This window comes from Esox lucius, chromosome 20 (assembly GCF_011004845.1).
Source record: "Esox lucius isolate fEsoLuc1 chromosome 20, fEsoLuc1.pri, whole genome shotgun sequence".
NCBI lineage: Eukaryota > Metazoa > Chordata > Actinopteri > Esociformes > Esocidae > Esox > Esox lucius.
The window spans coordinates 36,813,935-36,831,498 of NC_047588.1; the positions used below are offsets into that span (position 1 = coordinate 36,813,935).

Here is a 17,564-nt window from a genome sequence, read left to right on the forward strand (position 1 = left end):
CCAATTAGCTTTGACATCTCCTATCCCTTCATCCCATGTGCATTTTCCGTTTACAAGTCACCCGCTTCCACATGTTGCTGTAATGATTGCAGCGACACAAATTGTAACCTCAACATCTGTCTCTCCCTCTGGTTTCTTAATGTTTCAGTAAGTCAGCAATCAGGACGACTATTCAAGTGAAGACAGGGGGAGTCGCACAAGGAGGACAGACAAAAGCGGGACAGGACTGAAAGAGAGAGAATGAGAGGAAAAACTGTGTTGATTGTGGGTATCTCTTTAATTGTCTGTTAAAGTAAAAAAAAATATAAAAAAGGCCCTACAATTACTTCCAGACCCTTGGTAGCTTTCTGCTCCCATAGAGTGGATTTGGAGAGTGAGAGAGAAAGAAAAAAAGAGAACAAAAGTGCATCATAGCATTGCAATACAGATGTAACCAACAAGGACTGTAATACAGATGTAACCAAAACAAACAGACAGGAACTGCCTTCAGCTCGATGACTAACAGCTAATAGAGGGACTGTCAGAGTGGTACGTCGCTATGGTGGCATGTTGCTAGGGACGAATAATAGTGACTGACTTTTCTGACTGTTTAGTCCCAAAACTGGGTCTTGTTTGTACAGGCTTCATGGTGTGACGTTAATTCTCAATTCAACAAATGTCACTTGAAAAAAAAAAAATGTTTGCTCTGACGTTAATGAACTCTTAATGCCGGAATAGTGAGTAAATATACTCCAAATACAAATATATTTGGCTGGCTAGCAAAGAGACAAAGCCTAATATTTTCTCCACAGCCCCCTTCAAACACAACAACCAACTCGAAACCAAATGTGAAACATCCAGGCAATGTTCACTTCACAGTACACAGGTTAGGGGTGTCCCTCCCCCCACACCCCCGTGAGCAAAACCATGGGGAGAGTAAAGGGTTGGGTTAAAAGTGGGGGGTCTCCGTCAAACCCTGATCAAAACCATCTGGGAGCCTGGCATTACAAGCAGGCCTTACAAATTAACCATCAGAAAGAGAAAAAGAGAACGATGGCGCGCGCGAGAGAGGGAGAGACAGAGCGGGAGGGCGGAGTGGCGGGTCTGAAAAGAGAAAGAAAACGAGACGTTCCACAACAAACAAGCCAAGCGTAAACAGAGCAGGAGGGAGCAATGGAAAGGGAAAAGCGGATGGAAAACCAGGAAGACTCTGCTGTGAGGTGTAGCCTACCTCAGGCTCTTCCCAGGAACCCCTCTCCCTGTTCCCTCCTCCCTTGTCTCCACCCACAATCCCCTCTTTCGTACCTTCCTGAACAGGTAGCCCGTACTCCACCGCCAGGCCCCTCGGAGGGAGGAGAGACGCCGTCGCAGGGACTCCCCTCGGTTCATCTCTGCGGAGGACACAACGTCTCTCTCTCTCTCTCCCTCACTCTCCTTCTCTCGCTGGCCGGTTCCACCGCCCTCCACTAAAAGTCGGTCTTCCTCATCCAGTGCGGGACGAAAGAAGAAAAACTGTTGCCGCTATTTCTGTCGAGAGGTTCCAACGGGGCACCGCGTGTCTCAGACTCCAACAGATTCCAACAGACTGCTTGCTCTCTCACTCTGGGACGTTTTCACCCTCCCTCCCTCCCTCCATCCCTCCCCCTTTCTCTCTGACACACACATATCTTTAACCCCCTCTTCCCCTCAACAAACAGCTCGTCCCCGTTTCCCACCCTCTCAGTATTACCTCTTCACCCCCTCCTCGTCCTCCTCTACCTCCTCCCTTTGGGGAGCACCGTGTTATTTCTCCCCCTGGTTTTGGAGCCGTCAGATCAATCACCCTCCTTCACCCAATCACTTCCTGCTCTACATGAACCCCTTTCTGGCTGTGTGTGTGTGTGTGTGTGTGTGTGTGTGCGCTCGCCTTCAGTCGTGCAATCTATTTACAAGAGGAACCGGTCTTGACCAATTCTCCTGTACTGTGATTTAGCCAGCCATTGAGCCGAAGGCCTAGTGAACATGAACACCAACAGTGAAACAACAACACATGGTCCGTGGGTCTTGTGCACGCAGTCATATGATAATCGCTCTGCTTTGGGAGAGACTGAGGGGCCCTACTGACAGCGTACGTGCGTCTAAATTCGATTATCCTGTTGTTGCAGAAATTATTCTGAGCAGCCTTGTAGTGAATTCAAAGTGTGTTAAAGCTCCCACAGTGTGAAGTGGGCTCAGATGAAGACGTGTCATCTGTAGTAACAGTAGTGGGTGTGAAAGACGTCCGTGGAACCACAGAGCTTAATGTCCATGACGAGCCAGAGGATCCATGCGATGCAGTATACACGTGATTCCCCATGATGCACTGCACCTCGGCGGCAACTTCCGCCAGCATTTTCGCAGGCCTCACAAAATCACACTCAATAAAGTTGTGTGTTTTAGATACGCGCACATACTCGCACACACACACACACACACTAACACGAACAAACGCACATACCGTGAATGGACACATGCCCTACCTGACCACACGCTCCCCCACACATGTCCACAACTCTTCAGACAGACAGATCCTCACAATCCAAGTCTAACACAGGATACATATCAGACGGGGGATTTGGTCCACAGCGAGATTACATTAAATTCAACACTGGGGGTTGGAGGTTTAAGCTCAGCGAGGTTACATTAAATTCAACACTGGGGGTTGGAGGTTTAAGCTCAGCGAGGTAACATTAAATTCAACACTGGGGGTTGGAGGTTTAATCTCAGCGAGGTTACATTAAATTCAACACTGGGGGTTGGAGGTTTAAGCTCAGCGAGGTTACATTAAATTCAACACTGGGGGCAGAAGGTTTAAGCTCAGCGAGGTAACATTAAATTCAACACTGGGGGTTGGAGGTTTAAGCTCAGCGAGGTTACATTAAATTCAACACTGGAGGCTGGCGGTTTAAGCTCAGCGAGGTTACATTAAATTCAACACTTGGGGCTGGCGGTTTAAGCTCAGCGAGGTTACATTAAATTCAACACTGGGGGTTGGAGGTTTAAGCTCAGCGAGGTTACATTAAATTCAACACTGGGGGTTGGAGGTTTAAGCTCAGCGAGGTTACATTAAATTCAACACTGGGGGTTGGAGGTTTAAGCTCAGCGAGGTAACATTAAATTCAACACTGGGGGCTGGAGGTTTAAGCTCTGCGAGGTTACATTAAATTCAACACTGGGGGTTGGAGGTTTAAGCTCAGCGAGGTTACATTAAATTCAACACTGGGGGTTGGAGGTTTAAGCTCAGCGAGGTTACATTAAATTCAACACTGGGGGTTGGAGGTTTAAGCTCAGCGAGGTTACATAAAATTCAACACTGGGGTTTGGAGGTTTAATCTCAGCGAGGTTACATTAAATTCAACACTGGGGGTTGGAGGTTTAAGCTCAGCGAGGTTACATTAAATTCAACACTGGGGGCAGAAGGTTTAAGCTCAGCGAGGTTACATTAAATTCAACACTGGGGTTGGAGGTTTAAGCTCAGCGAGGTTACATTAAATTCAACACTGGGGGCTGGCGGTTTAAGCTCAGCGAGGTTACATTAAATTCAACACTGGGGGCTGGCGGTTTAAGCTCATCGAGGTTACATAAAATTCAACACTGGGGGCTGGCGGTTTAAGCTCAGCGAGATTACATTAAATTCAACACTTGGGGCTGGCGGTTTAAGCTCAGCGAGGTTACATTAAATTCAACACTGGGGGCTGGCGGTTTAAGCTCATCGAGGTTACATAAAATTCAACACTGGGGGCTGGCGGTTTAAGCTCCCAACATCAACGATTAAATCATAGCTATTGGATTACATTGGATTCTTAATGCACATTTTTGGCCAATTGGGATTCCAAGTCCGCTACACGGCTCTGGAGTACGCAGTTCATTATTGCATTTTTTTTTGTCATATTCCTCCAGTTCTGCTGGCTGGGTATATGTTTGGTGTATGTTTGAATGCTGAAATGTGTGTGTGTGTGTGTTTGTGTGAGTGTGTTTGTGTGTGTGAGTGTGTACATGTATGTGTGTTGAAGTGCGATAAATCCTTGGTCCTTGTTTGTAATCAGATGTGGTCCCTTGGTCCTTGTTTGTAATCAGTTGTGGTCCCTTGGTCCCTCTTTTGATTAGTAGAAAGGGTTTTGAAACACAGAGACTTTCATATTCTCACAGAGTACAGTATTTACATTGAAATACACACATTCCACAAGTGCTGATACATACAGGACACTGCAGCCATTGCCAGCATACCTGTAGAAAAATGAAAAGGCCCCTCTCAGACTACGGAAAGACCCAGTTCAAACCCAGAAGGATGATCGACAACACACCCATCCTGGAGACGGACTACATTAACAACAACAACCACTGACATATTGGATAACACAGCGGTAGTAGTAACTGATAGTAACAGCACACAAGACAGAAAGATCCTGGGACGAGTAAGACTCATCCACTGCAGAGGCTTCAAACCAGAAAAATCTCACACACTGACATTTGTCCAGAAACCCATCTAGTTGAGTCCAAGGACTTTGTGTTCAAACCCAGCATCAGACAAAACTAGTTTTGTTTTGTTTTGTTCTTAAAGGCATTGAAACGGTCATCCACTGCCTCTTTCTCAGTCTTAAAACATCACGGCCTGGTTTGGATCTGTCCCCGCGGGCTGTAGGTGTAAAGTGCAAAACGGTACACAGAAAGAGTCAGGGGATGGCACATGACCTCCCTCAAGATGCCAGGACAAGGTGCTGGAAAGATTCTGATCATACCCTGTTCCAAATATTCTCCTCTAGCAGACGGAGGGGCTGGCAGTACAGGTCAGTTGGATACAAAAAAATCTCAAGCTGTGACCAAAACACCTAAACCTTTCTTCCTGTGGCCTTCAGCAACCAGGCATCTCCATCTCATAGAGACTAATACTATCTTCGTCACGCCCCATCAAACCAGTCGTCTGTCTCATGGAGACTAATAAGACTGTCCTCATCGTGCCACCTCAGACTGTAAACTAAATAACTGCACATTACTCCACTGAAAATGTTTCTCATCTCCTTGCGTGTAGATATACCATGCTAAAACTGTAAATGTATACATCAACCGCAAAACCATGCATATTTTATATCCCCTAATCATACCCCATTGTCCCAAAAACTCACCTCCCATTTGGATATAAATGTGTGTTAACGTTGTGCCTCCCAATGTAGTCTCTAACTAGAGCCGTAACAGAAGGTTCTGAGCACATGTAAATGCACCAAGCCAATAAAGGCCATTCTGATTCCGTTGTGCGTGCACGCATGTGCGCAGGCGCACGCTTGTGTGCGTTTGTGTGTGTGTGTGTGTGTGTGAGAGAGAGACAGCAGAGGAAAGATCACATGCTCTTCCTACCCCCTGAGGTTGTGGTCAATGATGCACCATCACATGGAATTCAGCTGAAGCAAGTGAAGTTTATTTGGATCAGCACAGAGTGTGGTTAATCACACACAGCTGTGACTTGGTCTGTGTGTGTGTGTGTATAAACACTACATATTGCATTAAGGTGTTCAGACCTGGGCATGTTGTGCATTCAGTTCTGCGTCTCTCCGTATGTACAGTACGGTGCATCTTGAGGTTTCATGTGCGAGTCATTTAACAGGCGCTCACCCAGAGCAACTTACCGGAGGGTTGCATGTGTTTCAGCTTGGAAAAAAATAAAATAACACATATATAATGCAAACGCGTGCGCACAAGCACAACACCAAACAAACACGCAACACGCAACCCAATAGAATATAAGACACAGCTGAAACTCACCATTGTTTCTACATGCTTCAGGGGGATGTCACCAGGTGCCTACAAGAGTCAAGAAAAATAGGGAGAGGGAGGAGGGGGGAGTTAGGAAAAGAGAGGGGGGGAGGTGGGGAGGGAGAAAGAGAGGCAGAAGGGAGGGAGAGAAGAGACAACAGTAAATACAGACCCTGATACAACCTGTAAAACCAATAGTGAGTCTTGGTTGTGATTTCCCCATTTATGGACTGCTCACATTAGCGGTAGCATTAGTGTTATCTACACAACCCGTAAAACCAACAGAGAGGCTTGGTTGTTATTTCACCATTTATGGACTGCTCACATTAGCGGTAGCATCCGTGTTATCTATACAACCTGTTAAACCAACAGAGAGGCTTGGTTGTGATTTCACCATTTATGGACTGCTCACATTAGCAATAGAATCAGTGTTATCTATACAACCTGTAAAACCAAGAGAGAGGCTTGGTTGTGATTTCACAGTTTAAGGAATGCTAACATTAGCAATAGCATCAGTGTTATCTATACAACTCGTAAAACCAAGAGAGAGACATGGGTGTGATTTCACCGTTTAAGGACTGCTCACATTAGCGGTAGCATCAGTGTTATCTATACAACCCGTAAAACCAACAGAGATTCTTGGTTGTGATTTCACCGTTCAAGGACCGCTCACATTAGCGGTAGCATCAGTGTTATCTTCATCACGCTCCCTGAATGGCCTGGATCAATACACAAGGGGCGGCAGGTAAACAGAAGTTGCTACATCACTGTACGTCACATGTTCTGTTCTTTAGCAAGACCTTTATCCCTCCTCACTGCTTCCCTTGACTTCAAAGGGGTAGGGTAAAATGAAATCTCGGTTGGTTCTCATGTGACAACTGACACATTTCACCTTTCCCGTTATGATAGGAAGCATCCTAGCTGTGCAGTGGAAACATATTCTCTATCTGTGGTCTTTGCATGTCCATGTGTGGGCCTTTCCCGTCGCTGCAGCCGTGTCATACCAGGGTGGAAGTAGCAGTATCTGTTTTCATTCAATGACTTAGGTCCATGTCATTTAGCTCGCCAACATGATAAGCGGCTCAGTCCCAACATACAGAAATCACACTTACTTAGAGCACTAGGAAAGGTTAATCAACAGGACATAGTCCATTTTTAAAGATACACTATTGACCCAAATTAGATTGTTGCATTTCTGTCACGTCATATTTCTATGTATTTTCTATTCAACCTTTATTTAATCAGGAAAAGGAAATCATTAAAAATCTCTCTAACAGGAGTGTCCTGTGGTGTCTTGTGTAGGAAACAAATCGATGGGCCTATACTCCTAAGTTTGATACAAACTGTGTAAAAGCAAAGCTGGATAAGGTCTTGCGGGAGCGTCCTTGGAGTAAATATTTACACGTCAGACATCCATTAGCCCAGCCTGTAGAGTTCACCTTCTACTGAACGGCTGCTGAACAACCATATACAGTACATCCACAGAGAGAGGAGGAGACAAGATGGAGGGAAGGGAGAGAGGAAGATGGAGAGAAAGACTGGGACAGGGGAGCGAGGCAGAGAGATAGGGAGAGACAGGGAGAGACGGGGAGAGAGAGGGAGAGACGGGGAGAGAAAAAGAGGGGGTGACAGATAAAAAGGAAAGAGAGGAGAGATGGAGCTACAGTAGGGAGGGGTGGGAGAGGGATGAGAGTAAAGAAAGAGAGTGGGAGAGGCAGACAGAAGAGGAGAGAAAAGAGAGAGGAGAGAAAAGAGATAGCGGAGAGAGGGACTGGAAGAGCGAGAGAGGGGAGAGAGAGAGAGAAAGGTGCCCTAAAATATTTATTTAAGGAATGGATGATGTCATTGGTCAGGGTGGCTCTGGCTAGCTTCAAATAGTTATAATGATATGAGGAGTCAGAGAGGGCTATCATATATACTCATTCAAATAGTTATAGTGATATGAGGAGTCAGAGAGGGTTATCATATATACTCATTCAAATAGTTATAATGATATGAGGAGTCAGAGAGGGCTATCATATATACTCATTCAAATAGTAATAATGATAGGAGGAGTCAGAGAGGGCTATCATATATACTCATTCAAATAGTTATAGTGATATGAGGAGTCAGAGAGGGTTATCATATATACTCATTCAAATAGTTATAGTGATATGAGGAGTCAGAGAGGGACACCATCCCAATTAAGTGTTTGTGTGTGTGTGTGTGTGTGTGTGTGTGTGTGTGCAAGAATGTAGCCTAGAAAAGGTACCCAGGTCAGACAGAGCCTGAGACAATCCTCCGTGGATCACTAGCGGGTCTTTCCTCACCACCATACCCCTGCACATAGTACCGACGCCGGGCTCCCTGCACCACAGCTCTGCCGAGGCGTGTCCGCTCCGCCGGTGGCTTCGCAACAACTACGATAACCTAGCCGCGAATGGAGCACCGCTCCACTGGCAGCGAACCTCAAGAACTCACGCGTATCACCAGATGGACAACAGTACGCCCCCCATGACCGTTGTCATACCCCTGGGTGGGTGGCACTGCGCCAAGGGGTCCGACCCTGTAGAGAAATATCCTGAAAACAACAACAAAACAAGAGACACTCCTGATCTAGATGACTAGCAGGGGTACAGTGTGTCATGCTCTCTCGCTCGCTTTCTCTCTCTCTCTCTCTCCAAAAGGAGATTTCTTGGAAAAGGACAAGAAAACAGATATCGTAAGATCCTCACAACACTAAAAGGAGTATGTGGATTTGTAGACGGACCAAATTTCTTGGCCGGTGGTTTTCCCTCCAAAACATATTTGGCCACACTGGCCGGTTGTAATAACAGTGTCTGCTTCCCTGATCTGGTCTTAACCATGAAACAACAGCCAGGAGACAAGCTGAGAAACAAAGGCCTGCGTGAGGTCACAGGGACCTGGGTTTGAATGGCCGTGTGAGCAGGGTTTTCCATGGTTCTCCAGAGTATGTTTAGGTCAAACTCTGAGTCACAGACAGATGAGAACTGATAGATGTGGAACAGCAGACACGTTTTATTCGGACTGTGTGACGTCACAGTTGAAAACGATTAAAGTTTCGCAGAGTGTTTCAACTCAGAGGCAAAACTTTGAGTTTAAGAAGGCTGTAGAGAAAAATGTAATGTCTGAGAGACCGCATGATGTCAGAATCCCACGATGAACGACAATATGATGTGAAGTCAAAGTGGGTGTTTTCAGAGTGGCCCCCAAAGCCCACTCCATCCCATTTTTTCACTGCAAGCCCCTAATCAGGGACTTCATCAAAACAGGGAAACCTGCTGGGTGATACTCTGTGAAGTAGAACAGAGAACCAGCTGGCTCCGGACCTCGTAGGGTAAGAGTTGAGTACCGCTGTCTTACAGAATTCAACAATTCTCAATATCCAACCACATGGTACTGCAAACTAAATGGACTGGATTCGGGTGGGGGGTTGTATAGACTGTTCAACCGGATCTTGCACGATGTCATGCCATTTGGTTTGGCCTGGCCTCCAGTTACATCAAAGGACACGTTGTAGCCTTGGTCACCATGCCTGTCGGTTCGTGTCGGTTCGTGTCGGTTCGTGTCGGTTCGTGTGCTCATTGGGCCATTTTCACTGGATGACGGATGACCATTCGAATGACCATTTGATTGTATATTCATTTATTCCAGACACTTAAAGTTGGAATTACAACAGGGACCCACAAAAAAAAAAAAGCTCGCCCCACTCTGTGGCGAGACCCTGGGTCTGTGCCTGAGAGTGTCCTTTGACCAGCTCACAACACTCCGATAATTACACGCCAGTCCAGGAAGCGCCCAAGAAGAAAGGTAGAGCGCAGGGAGTTTCCCTGTGTGAGTGCACAAATAGAGCCTAACAGAGCCTCCTTCAAAATGAAGAGCTGCTAAATATAACCAGAGGGGCCAGCTAATGAGGAGGACATGCCTCTTCATCCTCAGATACGGTTCTGTGTGTGTAGTGCATACACTACCAATGAAAGGTTTGGGGTCACTTAGGAATCTCCTTGTTTTTAAAAAGAAAAACACATTTTGGTTCAGCATCTAGCCTGCTCGGTGCATCCACGTGAGAGCTAACAAACTCATTGACTATTCATACACGGACACTAATTGCAATTTAAAAAGCCACAGGTGTGGGAAATTCACCTTTAATTACCATTTTCACCTGTGCGTGTGTCACCTTGTGTGTCTGTAACAAGGCCAAACATTCATGGGGATGTAAACTTTTGATCAGGGCCATTTGGGTGATTTCTAAAAAGGAGCCAAACAACTATGTGATAATAAATTACTTCATATGATCACTCTCCTAAAATAAAAGACAGTTATTCTGCATGATCAGTCATATATTCAAAATCAATGCTAACATTTGACAATTTCTGCCAGTGTAGTCAAACTTATGAGCACAACTGTAAAATGTGCTTCTCTTTCAAAAACAAGGAAATGTCTTAGTGGGCCCCAAACCTTTGAACGGTAGCGTATGCGTACTGTATACCACCATAACTGTTTCTGTGTGTTTAAATAGTGTTCAAACTCTTTCTATATGTTTATATATCAATAGAAATTTTTTTACTGATATAACATTAATTTCCATTTTGCTTTGAGTGATACTGTTCCAAGCTATTAACCTCAAAATCACCTTGGGGGAAAAAAATGCTAAATTGGGTGGAGTTATGAAACATTTTAAAAATGTAGACATTTTTTTTTTGCTGAGGGCTACAGATTTATGCCCCAATGAAAATCCTCAATACGCACAGGTTCCACAACGCATCCTGAGAAGTCAGCATGTGGTTTCCTTTAAATTTCTGACTTGGGATTGGTTTCATTTTAATGTGCTGCTGTCCTATAGTAATCTGTTTCAGGACAGAAGGCAGTATGGATATATGGAAGAAAGGGAGTGTTTTAAATAAAATAACTCTACACTGCTCCCTTCTGGGGATGACAAGAATTACAGTAAAGGCAATAGGAATTCTCTAACTATTAGTGAGGATATCAGAAGCCTAACCCAATTCCTACATCTCTCAACTCTAGCTTCCAGAAACCTCTGTAGCAATGAAAGGACTGAATATACAGAAAATAACTACCTTTAGTTTGTATTACGAATTAGGGTCTAGGGTCTGGAAAGGGCAATTACCTCAGAGAAAATGACAAGAATCCCCCAGCCAAGCTATCTTAAAACAAGGAGATCAGGAGGTGTTCTAAATCCTTAAACATGAATAAACTGTTATTAACAACGATCAACAAAAAGATTGACACATACCTTATTTTGGCATGTGTTTAATGGAGTCAACAAAACAGAACTAGATTGTTTACTAATGGACTGGGCAGCTGTTTGGAGGGAACAGACAACACCTGAATCTCGTGTCTGAGACTCTCACGTCTGGCACCTAAAAAGGCAATGCTTCTTCGTCTGTCTCAAGTCTGTCTCCAAGCCAATTATGTGTTGATTTAAAACCACTGGTTGACGTCCAGCAGACACGCTAAATATGTGACACTTAATAAATAAAAGAGCCGTTCAAAATTCCTCTGGACGTGAACTGCTAAGGTAGCTAGTTGGCCCCGTCCCCAGCGCAAACCATCTAAAAGAGGAGGTGGTGAATGTCTCTGACATGCTGTATGGAGCACAGAAGTACACGTGCACACACACTTACGTGCACACACACACTTACGTGCAGACACACAAACGCAAGTTGAAGCCCACCAGACAAGGAGTTCACAGCAGGTATTACCGAAGGTCTTCTTTAACACGTGTAGATGTACTCTGATAACATTGCCATAACGTTGTGCATAATATTGTGCAGGTCCCCCTTTTGCCCGTTGAGGCTTGGACTCCACTAGACCTCTGAAGGTGTGCACCAAGATGTTAGCAGCAGATCCTTTAAGTCCTGTAAGTTGCGTGGTGGGGCCTCCATGGATCAGACCTGTTTGTCCAGCACATCCCACAGACGCTCGATTGGATATAGATCTGGGAAATTTGAGGCCAAGTCAACACCTTGAACTTGTTGTGTTCCTCAAACCATTCCAGAACCATTTTTGCTTTGTGTCAGGGTGCATTATCCTGCTGAAAGAGGCCAATGCCATCAGGGAATTCCATTGCCATGAAAGGGTGCACATGGTCTGCAACAATGCTGAGGTAGGTGGTACGTGTCAAAGTAACATCCACATGAATGGCAGGACCCAAGGTTTCCCAGCAGAACATTGCCCAAAGCATCACACTGTCTCCACCGGCTTGCCTTCTTCCCATAACGCATCCTGGTGCCATGTGTTCTCCAGGTGAGCGATGCACATGCACCCAACCAACCACGTGATGTAAAAGAAACCATGATTCATCAGACCAGGCCACCTTCTTTTGTTCCGTGGGCCAGATTATCAGTGTTATTCACTTTACCTGTCAGTGGTCATAATGTTAAGGCTGATCGGTGAACAAAAGCCTTTCCAAGGTAACACTCAGTGAAGTGGCATTATATGAACATACTTTGTTCTCATACAGCAACACATACCCCCCCCACACACACAGCTGCTAGTCCCCGATTCATCAGGCACATCTACAGTGTGTCATGAAACACGGTTCAAAGGGGCAAACACAAACAGTTGTGGGGTGGGGAGGGGTGTTCCCTGCTCGCCGTCCTTCAGCTCCCAGTTTGGGCCTCAGATCCCATGGGGGGGAGGGGGGGGGGGTCCATGGAAACATTCCAACGTTGGAATTCGGGCCAGGCAGAGTTGTGAGAACCCCCTGAGCCGGCAGTGTCCCTAACCGACCTTTGACCTCTCTCCCAGTTCTCACCAGAACCCTCCCAAATGTACTCTTCCGCTCTCTCTCTCTCTGTTACGTAACACACTACATTATGGTAGGCACGTGAGCCTGGGGGTCTGTGAATATTAACAACTGGGGTGTGGTGAAAACCAAGCCTGCCGCTACGCAGTATTTGGGGAACGTGTGTCTTTTATTTCACACCCTTTCGTTCGGTGTTCTCTTTCACTCCCTCTCACTCCGCCACTCTTTCTTTGTTTCTATCCCCTTTCCTTCTCTCTCGCATCTCATCCTGATTCATGTTGTATTGGGACTCACGCAGGTCATGGTAAAACCAAATGACCCCTGGTGACCGTGTCTGGTACAGACTGTACTGCACAGCCATGCTTATCAGATTGGGTCAAAGAAAAAAGTGAATCAAAGATTTCCTTGAAAAAACCACTACAGAAGCTGTCTGCGTCTATACGGAAATCCAATGTTGTTTTACCTAACCCCGTCTTTAAGAACTCGAACAATAAGAAAGTGAAGGCTTTGAATTTGAAAATGAAAAATCCAGAACACATGCCCCTGCCCGGGACAATGCTCCATAAACGTCCACTCCAGTGAACACGGACACAGCAGTATGTCGCCAAAACAAAGCGTGACAGATGACATCTTTCGGCATGCTATTTCAGGCAGCGTAAAACATCCAGTGGTTTAAAGAAGCGGCCGTCTTATACTTGACGCAGGGGAACACGGTCGGCAAGCCTCGCATCATCCCTGCGTCGGTACACAGGCGCGCGCCTACGTGACAGAGATCACAGCGCATCGCAGAACACTTGGACATGTGTACAGAACACCAGAGGCCCCGTCAGCCCGGTACATCCAGATATAAACACTGGGCTAACCGAAGGATGTTGCCCATCTTAGCCGCGCTTTACCGTCATTACCCAGCAATGCACTGGCGTGATTACCCAGCCATAGCTTGTGTTGGTTTTGTGTGTGTGTGTCTGTGTGTGTGTGTGTGTGTGTGTGTGTGTGTCTGTGCGTGAGATGTCAGAGGCCTTGACTGATGAGCTTGTTTTTACGTGTGTGTGTGAATTATTACGCAGTATGAAATATTTTGAATACATGTCTGTTTTTGAATACCGTTGTGTTTCACCATTCTGCTGTTGTGCTCTCCCGCTCCCTCCCTTTGTCAACCCCACCCCTCCATCTCTCCCTCCCTCCATCTCTCCCTCCCTCCCTCTTTCCCTCCACTTTCTCTCTCTTTTCTGCCCCACCACCCTTTGGGATTGTTAGCTAAACATGAGGGCACGTGTTAGGAATGCACTAACCATCGTGCTGTTTTCCTACCGCGTGTGTCTCCAGGCATGGGGGTGTGGAAGTCCGGTCGGGGGACCTTACTGCTCCGGAGGACCAGCGGCATCAACATGACTCACCCTGTGGACATCCCCTCAGTGGCCAGAGCTTCCAGATCAGAGCTCACGTCGGACTCCGCCGTCCCCAATTCACTGGGTCCAGAGACCAACACCAGCAGAACTACTAAGCCGGCTCGGTTATGAACCCCCTGCGTGCAGTATTTCTCCAGCACGGTCCTGTAATCTCAGCCCACGTCCTTCTCTGTACAGACCTCACCTCAGTCAGTTTATACGCACTGGTGTCGACCAAGTTAAAGCCTCAAGTCATCTGGTCTGCCTCCCATAACACATCATCTTACTAAAATCACATAGTATTTAAAATATAATATCCCTATGTTGATTGAACCACCTCATTACTGTAGAGTTATTTATGACCATCTTCCCACAGGCCGCTGCCTGGTTTACCCTGACAGCACCAGCAAATGCAGAACAACGTCATCAGTTTGAAACCCTTCAGAATCCAAAACAGATATATGAATCTGCACTGAAAACCGAGTTGTTGTCAATAAACTAGCTATACGCACACACACGCACGTACATTTGGTCATATTTCCACACAAACAAGAGCTAGTCCACTCTTGTAGTGATGTATGGCTGGATTCATTTCAGCCTCCGATAATCAAATACCAACTCCTGCCAACCTAATAACGAATAACAAGGTTATGGGGAAGCAAATAAACTGCAAGCAGTGACATGAGGTGGAATGCAGTGGTGAGTCTTCAGGGATCTTTTTATTTTGGAGGGGGGGGGGGGGGGGGCGTGGCAAGGGCAGCAAGGGTTATGTCCCTAAGAATGTAATCAATCAGTAGCTATTGGGAAAAAAATATAAAATATCCACTTCCTCTACACACACAAACACACACACACATGCACACACGTGCACAAACACACATCAAGCATACAAGAGGCCAACTAAAACAGGACTGTTGCCATCACTCTAAAACCCACGGATCCATGTTGTTACAGATTAGCCTACTTACTGGGGCTCAACCAGAGTGAGAGAACAGAAAGCATGAAACCAAACATCTGCACAGGCAAGTGATCCGATGTTGTGAGTGCTAACTTGTGGTCTTTCTGCTTCCTGCACTCAGTAGGTCCTTCCCTCCAGCTGCTTTCCTCGGGGAAATAAAGCCACTGTTGTCCTTGAAAACCAGGTTGGGTTTACACAAGACAGCCACGATAGCCCCCCTGAGTTGCTCTTTGTGCATGTGTTTGTGTGTGCGTGTGTATCTGAGGGTGCGTGTGTGTGCGTGTGTGTGGGTGTGTGTACGTGCGTGTGCACTTTCTCTGTTCCCAGTCATAAAGGCTGTACGTCAGTGTGTGTTTTACATGTTCACTCATCAGCGTTTAAGTGGCTAATCAGCTGCATTAACGGCGTGATAACGGCCTCTGGGGCCGGCCGTCTTGGCAGGGGGGAGGAAGGGGGGAACCTGAGAGGACATTTCACAAAATGCATCCCCCTTCCGACTCGCTGTACCGCGTCCGACTCCCGGCCGGAGCGGGAGTCGCTCCGCCATGGGGTCGCCTAGCAACCCCGAGAAATAAATGAATCCTGTTACAAATATCCAATACCGGTAACTGTTTGAGTTAACACATTCGTAGCTCTTAGAAGCTGGAACGAGGCCCGGCATCTCAGTGGGCCAGACATGGCGTCCGGGCCGGCGTGCTTCACACCGTGTCAAAGGGGGACTGTGTTCGTTTTGGAACCGAGCTTCCCCCGGGACCACTCAAAACAAGGAAGTGAAATAATTAGCATGTGGAGTGAATGAGGAGGATTCTGACCAGCAAAATATAGTTGTTGATTCAAAAACAAAATCTGCCTTCCCACAGTAAAGTAGCTATGTATGTTTCTGGACAATGTCCTTTGGTAACTAGCTAGTTCGCCAGTGGAATACACCATGGAATCCATATTTTTATTTTTCTGGAATTCTTGCCTGAAAATAACGTGGTAGTAACAAGTTGCAACGATCGGTTTCTAAACAACGACACAGTTTTCATCCAGTTTATTTGGTGGTCGACATTCTAATCTGCCACGGAATCGACCTCGCAGCCCTAACCGTGTGAGGCTGGGAGAGACCGTGTACTCTGGTGATATACTGTAAGCAGCCCTAACCGTGTGAGGCTGGGAGAGACCGTGTACTCTGGTGATATACTGTAAGCAGCCCTAACCGTGTGAGGCTGGGAGAGACCGTGTACTCTGGTGATATACTGTAAGCAGCCCTAACTGTGTGAGGCTGGGAGAGACCGTGTACTCTGGTGATATACTGTAAGCAGCCCTAACTGTGAGTGTGTGTGAGGCTGGGAGAGACCGTGTAACCTGGTGATATACTGTAAGCAGCCCTAAGGCGGAACCAGGCTACCCTTCAGATCAACCCGTCATAAACAACTGTTTCTTGTTGATTGATTGATTGAAAAACCCCTGCCGGCGCCATTGCCCCTGTGGAAAACACACTGAGAGAGAGTAACAGACACACACACTAAAAGTATAACACACTCTTCAGATATAACACACACACCCAAACAAACGCACAATAGGTAAAACACACACACAATACAGATATAACAAACACACAATACAAATACAACACACACACACACACACACAAATTACAGGTATAACACACAAACACACAATACAGATACAAAACACACACACACCCACAAATTACAGGTACAGATATGACATACACACATGCTAAAGACACTGCAAAACACACACACTGCCGCACTCTCTCACACACTTCACTCTGCTCTGTAAACATGAAAACACACACAAGCACACATATCAATCAACACAGCTGCCATTTCCCAACCCAGGCAGGGTCTACAACAGTAGTAAAGAGGCGAGCCCCCCCTCCCCCCATTCAATGCAAAGTGCTTTGAGAAAACTCATTAGTCTTTACTACGATACCTTGGCAGTCTATGCGCCATTGTGGCCCCGCGTGTCCTAACACTTAAAAAATGACAAGAGTTGTTCGAGTTTGCGTGCAGGGGAAACGGAATCGCAGCCCACTGTTTAAGGGCATTTATATACAACGTGCCGAGAGAGAGCGCGAGAGAGAGAGAGCAAAAGAGAGAGAGAGAGAGAGAGAGAGAGAGCGAGAGAGCGAAAGAGAGAGAGAGAGAGAAAGCGAGTGAGAGAGAGAGAGAGAGAGAGAGAGAGAGAAAACAAATCATTCCATGTCAAACAGATCTCAAACCCAGACCAAAAAAGGTAATGCAGAAACCAAACATCGGTTTTATTGCCCTTACTCACTCCTTGGACTCCCCAAGCCAATTCCCTGGATGTCAACACACGGTTCCGGAGACACACATCAATCCACAGCAGATACATGTACAACCTCTTACCGACATGTCCACCTACAGCAGAACCATGGATATGACTACAACCATCAAGTTAGTAACTGAAGTAAATGCTCTTACCAGTTCATAGTTAGCGGCAGGGACACAGGCCGAAGACACCTGGAAAAGAGGAGGGATACGGTCTTGAGTCCTGTGATGCTTAACGTAGAACTGTATTTAAGTACAGACAGGAAGTAAGCAGCCAATCGGTACATAATTCCAACCCCCCAAATGACCGGTGTGATCCAGTGGTTTTGCCTCAATGCTTCATTAATGCACATTGTGCACCAAAAAAAACGCTGTGTACATGTGATGAATGTGGTTCAAATGTC

At 46.2% G+C, this 17,564-nt stretch overlaps 1 protein-coding gene across 12 annotated transcripts in view; it reads right to left on the reverse strand.

Annotated features, from left to right (window-relative positions):
• tns1b (tensin 1b) overlaps positions 1-17,564 on the reverse strand; it is a 142,643-nt gene that overhangs the window by 53,513 nt on the left and 71,566 nt on the right. For 11 of the 12 annotated variants that reach the window (XM_020041125.3, XM_020041122.3, XM_020041120.3 and 8 more), the window contains 2 exons: positions 17,314-17,352; positions 5,755-5,793 (listed from right to left, as the gene is read on the reverse strand). In XM_020041125.3, coding sequence (XP_019896684.2) covers positions 5,755-5,793; positions 17,314-17,352 — 78 coding nt within the window. Of the gene's footprint in view, positions 1-1,284; positions 1,552-5,754; positions 5,794-17,313; positions 17,353-17,564 lie in introns of those variants that run through there. The other variant, XM_020041130.3, reaches the window with a different exon arrangement.